The sequence below is a fragment of the Ranitomeya variabilis genome, chromosome 7 (assembly GCF_051348905.1).
Source record: "Ranitomeya variabilis isolate aRanVar5 chromosome 7, aRanVar5.hap1, whole genome shotgun sequence".
Classification (NCBI taxonomy): Eukaryota; Metazoa; Chordata; class Amphibia; order Anura; family Dendrobatidae; genus Ranitomeya; species Ranitomeya variabilis.
The window spans coordinates 209,135,374-209,148,627 of NC_135238.1; the positions used below are offsets into that span (position 1 = coordinate 209,135,374).

At 38.9% G+C, this 13,254-nt stretch overlaps 1 protein-coding gene across 1 annotated transcript in view; it reads left to right on the forward strand.

Moving 5' to 3' along the window:
- LOC143784492 (sodium channel protein type 2 subunit alpha-like) overlaps nucleotides 1-13,254 on the forward strand; it is a 235,500-nt gene that overhangs the window by 162,074 nt on the left and 60,172 nt on the right. Inside the window, exons 15-17 of the mRNA XM_077272790.1 lie at nucleotides 3,723-3,896; nucleotides 4,145-4,501; nucleotides 5,750-6,229. Of these exons, the coding sequence (XP_077128905.1) occupies nucleotides 3,723-3,896; nucleotides 4,145-4,501; nucleotides 5,750-6,229 (1,011 nt within the window). The remainder of the gene's footprint in view (nucleotides 1-3,722; nucleotides 3,897-4,144; nucleotides 4,502-5,749; nucleotides 6,230-13,254) is intronic.

Sequence of the window (13,254 nt, forward strand, 5' to 3'; positions counted from 1 at the left end):
GGCACGGGACATTTGGGACCGCACTGAGGATGCCATTCGGGCCTCCAAGGAGAGAATGAGGTCTTCCGCCGATGCACATCGGCGCCCCGCTCCGACCTTTGCTCCGGGCGATTTAGTGTGGCTCTCCGCCCGTAACATCAGGCTGCGTGTTGAGTCCACTAAGTTTGCTCCTCGCTACTTGGGTCCCTTCAAGGTCCTCGAACAGGTTAATCCTGTGGTCTACCGTCTAGCTCTTCCTCCACGCCTTGGTATCACCGACACCTTTCATGTGTCCCTCCTTAAGCCCGTATACATGTCCAAGTTTTCTGAGTCATCTGCCGGGATATCGGGTTCGTCTACGGATGATTACGAGGTGAACGCTATTTTGGGGTACAAGGTGGTTCGTGGCAAAAAAATTTATTTGGTGGACTGGAAGGGTTACGGTCCTGAGGATAGGTCCTGGGAGCCTGCTGAGCGCATTCGGGCTCGGCAGCTCATTGCTGCCTTCGAACGTAGTGAGGCCCAAGGAGGGGGGGCTGTTGTGAATTCTGCTCTTGGGCTCCCTCCGGTGGTTGTAAGTGGTAGCGCTGCTGTCTCTGAATCGCAGCATTTATCAGGTATGTTCACTTTTTGCAATTTTGACTGGGCTATTTAGTCTTGCTTCACCCTTTAGTCAGTGCCAGTTGTCCATTGTTCTTGGAGGATTCACATCCCTGCCTGGTCTCTTCTGCTTTGCAGTTCATTTCAACAAAGATAAGTTCTGGCCTTGATTTTTGCTGTCCACATGCTGTGGCCTTATTGTTCAGTTAATTTCCATGTTTTTGTCTTGTCCAGCTTGGTCTGTATAAGGATTTGTTTAGCCAAGCTGGTATCTCTGGAGATGCAGATATACCCTCCATATCTTTAGTTAGCTGTGGAGATTTTGTGTTTTCTGTGGTGGATATTTTCTAGTGTTTTAATACTGACCGCATAGTACTCTGTCCTATCCTTTCTATTTAGCTAGAAGTGGCCTCCTTTGCTAAATTCTCATTTCAGTCTGTGTATGTTTTTTCCCTCTCCTCTCACAGTCAATATTTGTGGGGGGCTGTCTATCCTTTGGGGATTTTCTCTGAGGCAAGATAGTTTTCCCTTTTCTATCTCTAGGGGTAATTAGTCCTCCGGCTGTGTCGAGATGTCTAGGGAGCGCTAGGTACATTCCACGGCTACTTCTAGTTGCTGTGTTAAGTTCAGGGTCTGCTGAACCACCTTCTCCAGAGTACGTCTCATGCTGCTTTTAGGCCACCAGATCATAACAGGGGGCCCTAGGAGGGGGGTAATGTTAGGGGTCGAGTTCCCTCCTCTGCACAGGGGGAATCTCGGTCCATCTCCGCTGCGGTCTCCCATTCTTCTCCTGCTGCAGTGGAGCCTGCTCAGCTGAGATGTCGGTCCCAGCGTCTTGCTCAGTCTGACTCTGTGCTAAGAGTTACTGCTGCCTTTCCTGCTTCTGCCATTGAAGTCGGTGCTGGGCAGCGGCGAGCAGACGCTTCTGGGTCTAAGTCCTGCTTTGCTCGTTCTGAGCATGCCCAGAGTAAGATCTCTCAGTGGAGATCGAGGGTCACATGATCTGATACTGCAGCTAAGGTCATTGGCTCCTTCAGGAAGGTCCTGTAGGTGCTCACGCTCTGGTGTAGCTTCTCATTGGTCCTTCTAGGAAGGTCCTGTACGTGCTGCAGCTATTTAAGGTTCGCATGACCGCACGGCCATGCGCTAGTATTGCTCTTTGTTAAGTGCTTTGCGCCAGTGTGGTCACGAGAGTGTGTGTTCAGGGACCCGGCTGAAATAAGCCCCTAGAATGCTGGCACCTCCGGCGAGGAGTTTGTGTTTGAATGTGTTCAGGGACCCGGCTGAAATAAGCCCCTAGAATGCTGGCACCTCCGGCGAGGAGTTTTGTGTGCATGCATGACCACTGACTGCTCTCTGTGTGGGCAGTTAGCCTGTGCCTCTGTGAAGCCTAACAGGGCACAGTGCTTTTCTTTCACGACTACTCGGTGAAGTAACTGAGTTAGTCCATACCGCCATATCGTGCCGCCATTGCTAGCAGCAGGTACTCTTGCACGGTGGACCCCGGGCTGCGAACGCACCAATATCAATAAAAACATCTCTATTTATTCGGTGCGTTCCGCTAGCCGTAACAGACCCTTGACGCGGGTTGGCAGCTTAAATATTGTGGCCATAATATCGACCAATACCTTGCATACATTGTTATGTTTTTGGTGCACTGTATATTTTTCCAGGGGGTGGCTGGGCCCTAGATGGCTCTGTACACTGTGGCCTCTGTTCACACAGGATGCATTATGGTGAGCCCGCTACATTGCGTCATTAATAGGCTTTGAGCCATATACTTTGCATTCCTGTGTGAACACGCCACATGCAGACTATTTGTTTGCACAGGTGCACCAAGTGGCCAATTCCTGATTGTAGGGTGGCTGCATTATCGGTACTATTGCACCTGTGTATTTTCCATCTTAACTTGGGTCCGCTGTACCTTGGTTAGTGCAATTGTTGGAGGTCTTGAACAGGTAAGCATCTCTGCCTGTATACTGTTTTTTTTTTCACTAAACAACCCTTTCATTTGCAAGTGTCACACTACATTTTCCCGCACGTGAAAACATTTAGGTCCCAGGATGGAGACATTGAGATACCACATTTCTACATTGACGATTGCAATAAAACACTGTATTATGCCTAGCACTGGGGCATATGCACACTTGTCATCTGTCCCAGAACATCTGGTAAGCTCTTGGAATAAATGAAGACCTCTCAGACTCCTGAAAGAATCACCAAATCTTCCATGCCCTATGAAAAAGAGGTGGGGAACAGGGCATGGAGAGGCAGCTAGTGAGTCATGACAACAGCACAGAATGGGTTTATATTTAGGAAACTGCATAGACACTGCTGATATTGATCCTCTGACAGGTTTTGGCCACAGCCATATCCTTTTCCTTAAGCCACATGCCAAACCCATTCCCCTCCTAACTGAATGAAGAAAAGTCCTTCCCAGAATAGCTAGTTTCTTGGAGGTGTCAAGCAGGTTTAGTGAGGCATGGGAAATTTGCTGACTCTTCCTGGACTCTGCGATATCTTCACAGACACAAATGAATTCACCTTCCAGATTCTTCCTGTGAAATGCTGGCAAATAATACACTAAAAACCCATGTTCCTCTTAGCATTGTACAAGGTAGAATGTGTTACACAGAGTATTCATTTGAACTATCCGAAAAAAGCTTTTTTACCACATTTTGTAAAGTTTTACAAATAGTTTTTTGTTGTTAATTCCATCTGTTTCAAAATCTCTGTAACCTTTCCATAAGGACCTTCAAAAATAGAAAAATCTGTATTAAAAAAAAAAGTTAAATACATTGCCTTTAAAAATATGCCTTTGTACAGGACTGTACGGAATAAAAAAAAAACAATAAAAGATTGCTGCAGTAGAAATTATGCAACAAACTTTTTTTTTATTTCTTCGGTTTCTTGGTATTGGAGATTTGTTCTACTGAAATCCATCATTACAAAAGTTATTAAATGAAGCAGTCTGAAAATTGCTTAAAATAATAAACAAAAAAATGTAGAATTCGTCTGGGCACTGTCTGAACTGAACATAGTTCATAGAACAAAGCATAGTGCATAATGTTCTAAATTCTCTACCCATCTTCACGTAATGACCAGTAAATCAGACTAATGAGATCAATTTCCATTTATTGTAGGTTTTTACTGGCATCTTTACAGCGGAAATGGTTTTTAAGCTGATTGCCCTCGATCCATATTATTATTTTCAAGAAGGTTGGAATATTTTTGATGGCATCATAGTGAGTCTCAGTTTGATGGAGTTGGGACTCGCCAATGTCGAAGGATTATCAGTGCTGAGGTCATTTAGATTGGTAAGAAAAATACTTTATACTTTAGCTGTATTGGCCATGAAGATATAATTTATATATCCTATTATTGTGTATTTTTTGTATGGTTACTTCTGCCAATTTTTCTTTGAAGTGTTAAAGTCTTCCAAATTTCACCATGTAAAATATTGCCTGATAACTGCATTTTCTACTTTTTATTATATGAATGGTTTAATTATTTACTTGTGTTGTTGTTTCTCTGGCTAAAAAAAAATGTATTTTCATCTGTATAGCTTCGCGTCTTCAAATTGGCAAAATCATGGCCAACACTCAACATGCTGATCAAGATCATCGGTAACTCGGTGGGAGCATTGGGAAATCTGACCTTGGTGTTGGCCATCATAGTGTTCATCTTTGCCGTGGTCGGTATGCAACTATTTGGCAAAAGCTACAAGGAATGTGTCTGTAAAATCTCTGATGACTGTGAGCTCCCTCGCTGGCACATGAATGACTTCTTCCACTCCTTCCTGATCGTGTTCAGAGTGCTATGCGGAGAATGGATCGAGACCATGTGGGACTGTATGGAGGTGGCAGGACAATCTATGTGCCTCTTGGTGTTCTTGTTAGTGATGGTGATTGGGAATCTTGTGGTAAGTATTGTTTATAACATTTAGTAATTAAAATGTTTTTTTTCATTATTTTATATTATTTGCAATTAAGCCTTTGGTAAATCTTCCTTTTTATGGTTTATTGACTGTCCATTCATCCATGTGTTATTTTCCATTTCCTCCTGCATTTTGATACTTCAGAGATAAGTGCAGACCTTTTTGATAACCCCATGATTGCCTATACCATAGTAACACAGGATGCCAATTACCTAAAAGGAGGTATCTATTTTTTTTAATTTGTTTCAGAAAAGTGTGATAGAAAAAAAACCATTGCAGTTTGAGCATTATATATGCTAATGTGTCCCTCTAAAGCTTGCATTTTATAGTAGGGTGAATTTCAGCGGAATCGGTTGGTTATCTTATGTGTTTGGGAAATTTCGACTTTCCCTGGATGTGAGTGGAAAGAAAGATCAGACTGTTGCATTTCAACATGTCCAATCCTGCAGCCAAAGCTCATCCAAGAGAAACATGCACACGTCAGAGAAGGGTCAAATAAATAGCCGTCATTCGAGCAAGTGTTTTGCCTTCACCTAGCTAAAGGGTACTTCCAGTTTAAATCTACGTCTGTGTCCTATGGCTATCTGTCAGACGGGCAAGTTTGTAGTCACTAGTGATGAACGAACGTGCTCAGCGAACGTCTTATCCGAGCATGCTCGGGTGTTAACCGAGCAACTGGGAGTTGTCGTCTATTATGTTGGAATCCCTGCAGCTGCATGATTTGTGGCTGTTAGACAGCCTGAACACATGTGAGTATTCCCTATCAAACAGCCAATCCCTGCATGTGTTCAGGCTGTCTAGAAGCTTCAAATCATGCAGCCACAAGGACTGAAACATAGTATACGAGCACGCCCAGATAACACCCGAGCATGCTCAAATAAAACATCCAAGCAAGTTTGCTCATCACTAGTAGTCACTTATAAACTTGCTGATTTCGTAAAATACGTGTAATGCAAAGCGTGCACCCATTTTAGCACTATAAGGTTAACCTAACAGACATGAGATCAGAAATATTTTTCATTTGTCATGTTCCTTTCTTCCTGTGCTGTCTTTAGCATACTCTTTTATATAGAACTGTAACTGGTTAATTTTTAGGAATTGTAAAACCTTTTTATCTATTCAGTAAGAATCCTTGAAATGAATGACAAATGTGTCAGGCATTATATACTCTCGATTGTTTGGTACAACCTTAATATGAAATCTTAACCACGCATCTTTTTATATACTGCTTAGGTTTTGAATTTGTTCCTGGCCTTGTTGCTAAGTTCATTTAGTTCCGACAATCTCACAGCTACCGACGACGACAATGAGATGAACAATCTCCAGATTGCTGTGGGAAGGATACAAAGGGGAATAGATTTTTTTAAGAAAACAGTTCGCGAATGCCTCCAAAAACCATTTGTTAAGAAAAAGAAAGTTCTAGATGAAATCAAACCATTGGAGGAGCTTCACAACCGGAAGGAAAGCTGTCTGTATAACCATAACGCAATTGATATAAATAAAGACCTAGATTATCACAAAGGTGGCAATGGAACTACCAGTGGAGTAGGCAGCAGTGTGGAGAAGTACATTATCGACGAGAGTGATTACATGTCATTCATACATAATCCAAGCCTCACGGTTACTGTCCCCATTGCTGTCGGGGAATCTGACTTTGAAAATCTTAACACAGAAGATTTCAGCAGTGAATCCGATCTTGAAGAAAGTAAAGAGGTAAGAAAAGGGTTTTGTCTTTGTTTAATTAAATGGCAAAATATTTTTTTATAATATTTGGTTTGCCCAAAATCAACTTCTACATTACTGTATAAATTATCCACTACTGTAAAATCAAAGGTTTATTAATGATTTTATTTTTCACTAATCGATTACACTAATATTGTCTTTAAATTGTATACTTATTTTTATGCTTTTTTGGGGGTTCTCTTGAGTTCTGTATTCAATTTTGCACAGTTTCTTTCTGTTAGATTGTGGAGAATTGCATTTGTGGAGAATTAGATTGTGAAGATTTATTCTATTCACCCTCCCTTATTTGTAAAAAATACTAATGAATGTTTGGCCTTCAAGGAAACATCTCTAATTCTTAGCGTCAGAAGGAAACTGATGGCACAATGGATATCTTTACCTTTATTTCCAATAGCAATAACAGTATTTGCATCTATCCTAAAGAAATAAAAAGACAAGTTTTACATAAAGAAACTTTTCTTGCTACTTTCCTTCAGTTGGGGTCAAAGACCAATGTCCTGCTGAATGGGAATTATCACACCACACATGGGTCTGTTGTATTAGATATTTTTGTTTTCTGAATCCGTTGTACTAGACTTTTTTTTTCTGGCAGGAAAAACTGACCCTGATTGCCTGACATGAACATGTTATAACAAGAAATAAAATATTGTATAGACCTTATACTTCTCATGAAAATGTGGTTTATGAGTCCACTTGTATTTAAAGACAGCTCTACCTACACAAAGAAAAAGTAGGTTCTATAGCTTATGCAACAAATGTATTTGAAGGTACAAAATTTGAGGGTTTCTTTTGTTTTCTAAACTCCAATGTTCCAATTCCAAATTTAATAATTTCCAAATATGGAAAATAGGAAAATAATATATCCAAACAATTCTGACTCAAGCTAAATGTCAACTTTTAAAAAAAATTCTCAAAAGATTATTTTCCTTATTTTGTTTATTTGAAGGTCAAAATATTAATATTCAGATGACATAATGAGAGTCCTGTATTCTATATCATTTGTACAAGCTTTAAAGTGGAGCCACTTTAAACATATTAGAGGAAATTTCTTTATGTAATATTATTATTGGTAATCTTTCCTTTAGAAACAGGAGCTAGTACTAAAACCAGAGCCAGAGAGAATTCAAATTACTCTTCACTTTTTGCAGGCATCAAAATGCAGGCGCCATTTACATGAGAATCAATGTATTACAGTGATACTGCTGTTATCAAAAGCTGGCTTAAAATATTAGCTAGTGACATTGACAATTGTATTTCCAAATACATAACCATAAAGGGATTTCTTTTTAATAAAAAAAAATTTGCAAATTTAAAAAAAAAGCATTTCTACTGTAAACGTATTTCTACTCTAATGTAAATGTAAATGAACAATTTAGTGGTTAATAGAAACTGACGAATCATTAATGAAAAATGTATTTTCATTTCATCTCCTAAGCTTATTTTATATTCAGTAAATTAAACTCTCTGGCGTTGTCTTAGATGTGATGATTTTCTATTTAATATCGCTTGAAAAAGAGATCTTAGATGGCTTGTAAATGTTCTATTTTTCATTTTCAGGCCAAACCTAACAGCTGATACATAGTTCTCGACCCATGGGCAGCATGTATCAAACAGCCGAGGACCAAGCCACACCTCTGACTGCTCGAAAAGGCCAGTCCTCGGCAACTTCTTCCTGCCCACTAATCTTGAATGACAAGTCTATCCCTTCGTGCATGTATAGGGAGAGACCTGTGAGTCACTGGGAGCAGGTGGGGATAAGCTTCCGGCTTGCCTTTCCGACTAGTCACCCATGCAGCTTGATTCCTGTACGTTTTTAAAGTACGAAACCATAAAGCCCGTGTCTGATAAATGCTGCCTTTGGATCAACTCTCAGGTCCTCTTTAAAACAAAGCTGCTTTTGAAAACTATGACTCCACTCACCCTTTCAAAACTTGCCAAAAGATCAAGAGCCTACAAACAATGTAAAAGTGGTCAGGGGATACTATTTTGAAGCCTAAGGGTCATATGTAGCCATTGAGATATCAGTTGTTCATCACCCATTTAAATCTTCATCAACGTAGGCATCAGTCGCTTTCCACAGAAATGTCAAGACTGATCCAATTCCCAATGGTTGAAGTTGAACTGAGGTTTTGGATTTTAGTGGGTATTATCGGAGAAAACAAATGCATGATTTTTGGCCTAGTCTTGGTGGAAATATTTTGCACTATGTAGATTCTCACAGGAGCTCTGAGTTGCTGTCTTACAAAATTCTGGATTTATATTTCACATATATAATTTTAGCATTTTGGACATAGATATAGAAAATTTTCAGGTATCACAGTGCACTTGAGTTGCTTATCTAAGCCTGTACAATGGCACATGGAGTCCCTAGGGTTTTATGTTATGAACCCATGGGCACACTATATGGTGCCACTATATAGCCCCATATTGTCTCTCAGACATATTGTTTCCAGGGCAGAATACATTTGTAAAACTGCAATGTGATTGAGAGCGTTATTTATTTTGAGTGCATTTTAACAGGACAGACACAAACTGGATTTGTTGGACACCTGTATGCATATGCATGGGGCCTTTTAGCAAAATAGTGACCATATTATTCTCTTACTTTCATATTCATTTACTATCATAAAATTCCACACTTTTTACTGGAAGTAAATATTTTTTTCATTACACAAATATTTAATGAGAGAAAATAAAAAATAATCAATAATAATGTTTTTATACTTTAAAACCAAAATGTAAACTACAATACTAAAAATTCTATAACTATTTACCAGTTTTTGTATTATAGAACATGTTGGACAATTTCTAACAATTTGAACAAATCCAGCCAAATGATTATTGAAATTCCTGCAGACTAATACATTTCTGTTCACTTTTAGCATTAAGAAAATCTGCAAACTTAAATATATATTTTTTTAAAAAAATATATATATATATATTTTAAGGTGTGCCAAGAACAATTAGATATTAAAATAGAAAACTATTGTATATTTGAGCATTGATTATTTTGTGCTTTTGTTCATAAGGTTTCTTTGTTGATGTTTGTGGGTCCTAATTTTACAATTATTAATTTTTATGTTTATAATTTTAATTTTTTATTTTAAGATTCTCAGTATTTAAATCGGAAAATAGTTTGTATACTGAAATTCCCAGATTGTTATTATGTACAGAAGAGATTTTATCTGTTTCATTAAAATCCCTCCTTCTTGTTATGTTCCCAGCAGTGGTAGTTTTTTAATTCACACTGACCAGCGCTGCATTGTATTTTTTTTCCGTATACCCCAAAAACATTAAATGTCATTGATCTCCTATGAAATTGCCCCCTGTGTGTAAAATTTGGACATTAGATTGTGAGCCCCATTGGCGACAGGATTAATTATGTTGGTTATTACTCAAAGCTGTACCATAATAAGCTGCGGACTCTTTCGTTTCTATCAATTTTTGGATGAGAGATCACAAACCTGAGGTCTATATGTATCGAAAAAATAGTTTTATTAAATTAGTCACTATAACAAATTTTTTTTAAAAAATGGTTTATAAAGGTTAGGGGTATTGTTAATTTTATCTTTTTTTTTTCTTGTTTTGTGCTTGCCTTTTTTTTACTTCTCACAGGGGTAAAATCAAGCAGAAGCTACCGAGAATGCAACTCTGGTGCTTTTAAACAAGGCAGCGCAACGAGTCGCCAGGTTTCCTAAGGTTAAAAGAAATAATATCTGATTACAATTAATTTTTTGATTGGCTTGCATGCAAATCAGCTGTGTCCCTTGCCTGTCCATTGCAATCTAATACGAAACGTGCACAGCTATTAGGCTTAGGCTGAGTCATGGGACTCACTTCACAGCATGGTCTACCGAGACTGGCCGATAAAGATGTTTTAAAACTAAAAATTTATGATTTTGTTTTCAATTTTATTTTAACTTCTTCAGCATTTTTACTGCATGCCCTAAACCTATATCGCTTAATAATCACAAATGTAAAGTAAAAATGGAGCATGCACCATTTGGAATGTTAATGAATAAGAATAAGGATTTTGTAATATGTTCATTTACCTGCATAACGATAACTGATTTTATTTAAGGGGAAAAAAAAGGAAATGTTTTATTTTGTATCTAAATCCATTCCTTAAAAATATCTAAATAAAGGAGTTGTCCAATTAAAATAAGCTTTTGCCTATCCATGGGATAGATGACAAGTTGTTGATCATGGGGGACTGACCATTGGGTCCTGTATTGATCGGTAGACCAGAGAATTCTTATCCCTAATGGTGAACTCTTATCCCTGTTACAAATTGAAGCCGATGTCCAACCGCCACTCCATTCATTCTCTCTTGGGCTACTGGTAAATGCCAATCACAGAGCCATATTGGAAGTGACTGGACCAACGGACAAGCATGCACACTGCCGCACCATGCTAACAGGGGTAAAACATCTCTTGTTCTACCGATTCATGCTGGTCCCAGCGGTTGGACATCCATCAATCAACAAGTCATCACCTATTCTGCATTTAGGTAATAACATGTTTTCAACAGACCACACCTTTATTATTTGTGGCTTGTAAAAATGTAATCCCAGGGGGGTTGGGTGATAAGTTATTTACATATGCTTATCTATATGGACTACCAAAGAGGCAATCTGAAAATAGGCAGTCGGACGTACTGCCCCAAGTGATTTAGGGTGCTGTAAAGTCTCATTCTGATAGTCTTTTATATTCATGCTTTTATGTTCACATTCTGATAATAAAACCTGGATCCCTACTAAACTTTTAATATGGTGCTGTAAGTTTTTGTGGTTTGGAATATATATAGTTAAACATGGATACAATACTCTATATTAGGCCATATAAAAAAAAAACACATTAAATCATCAAATCTTCACTTCAAAGAGGATCTTTTAGATTTTTTTTATTTACCAACAATTATTCTAGCTGGTTAAAATCAAATTAGAAAAACTAGCATATTTAGCCTTTCTATACAATTCCCAATTCTAAAGTATTATGCCAGCCAATCAGTTTACTAGAAAATAGTGATCTCATCAAGGCAAGACTTGCATCAGTTACTCTGTGATGCCACTGTTTAAACTGATAGATTACAATTAGTGATGAGCGAGTATGCTCGTTACTCGAGATTTCCCGACCATGCTCGGGTGGTCTTTGAGTATTTCAGCGTGCTCGGAGATTTAGTTTATGTCGACGCAGCTGCATGATTTGCAGCTGCTAGACAGCTTGAATACATGTGGGAATTGCCTGTTTGTTAGGCAATCCCCACATGTATTCTAGCTGTCTAGCAGCCGCAGATCATGCAGCTGCGTCGATACAAACTAAATCTCTGAGCACACCGAAATACTCGGAGGCCACCGAGCATGCTCGGAGGAACTCGAGTAATGAGCATACTCGCTCATCACTAATTACAATTATAGATGAGTGTATACATTTGCAAGACCCAAGTTCAGAGGCCAGATCAGCAGTATGTCCGCTGGAGCACTGTTATCTGCTTTCTACCTACTGACAGCTCCTCTCTGATTTGTATTGCCGGCATGACGTCATCATTGTGGTAAATTCACAAAGAACAAGAAGACAGCTCCACAATGGATGGTGAAAAATAAAAGCTTACATTTTATTCTGCCTCCTGTAGTGACGTTTCGGTCAACAGACCTTTATCAAGCTTGATAAAGGTCTGTTGACCGAAACGTCGCTACAGGGGGCAGAATAAAATGTACGCTTCTATTTTTTCACCATCCATTGTGGCGCTGTCTTCTTGTTCTTTGTGGATTTGGTACGTTATCCGGGATGGACTCCCTGGTTTTGGACGTGCGCCCCTGTGTCCGTTGAGACCTTCTGCTTACAAAGAAAAGGGTGCGGTTTTGATTTTTTTGCTGTTTTGACTCTGGTCATCATTGTGGTGTCACAAACGAATGATGTTGCACTTAGCCCACTAATTAGAAGAGAAGCCAGGGATCCTGGTAGATAGAAGGCTCCTATCAAGTTTCCATGGACTACTGATCTGGCTGCTCAACCAATGCCCTGTGAATCAGTTCAATCATCTCTAGTAACTTTGATTGTATTACTGCCTGTTGTATTAATTACAAGGTTTATAAATGATGTCAACAACAGTTTCTCTGGTATTGCCACCATATACCTTAATTGGCCCAGGGAGGTGTCAATTTAAAAAAAAATATACACCTCTCAGTCTGATTCCACTTTCCATACTCAGTGCTACAATTCTTGCAAGACATAGTTCAGGCTACAAAATCAGACCGGCTAATTTGATTGGGCATCAAACCGCAATGCACTTGGAAAAGAAAAGACTATTATTAAAAATATTGAAATATAGTAAATGCTATTGTCATAATTAGGGGTATAACTATAGTGGGTGCAAGGGTTACAGTCAGTATTACCTGGACTTTGGAGTCTAAGGGGGTCCAAAAGATCATTTGTCCTATATGAAAAGATGAGTACTATTAAAGGTCAGAGATACTTGTGAGCCCTGTTGGAGATTTCACCTTGGGACCAACTAGTTTCAACTTATGCTACTGGTCATAATACAAGCTTAAAGTACCATGAAAGCATAAAAATACACAAAATAATAGTCAGCACCCCCTTTTTACCACAGGTCCCATTCCAGAGCTTACCCATACCCTTTGTTTTATGCTGCTTAGTCCTGTCTCCGACACATTGGAAATAGCTGGAAATGGTCTCAAGCAGTATTGGCTCAATGACCATCATTGGCCATTTCTAGTGTGTTGAGAAGATCAGAAAGCCCCAACAAGATATTCACTGTCTTCTTCAAAAGTATGGGTAAAGTTGTTAAATAACAATTTGGCTTCATTAGTTGCATCATCAGTTGGATATTTTTTTTTTCAAAATGGCTACCATTTTTGTATATAGACTGTATTTGTAAACTTAGACAAGTCCTATTCACTTGAGTGAGGCTGATATGTAATGCTAGACACAGATCATGCTCAAGAATGTTTTTGACAAAAAAATTACGGTAGGGT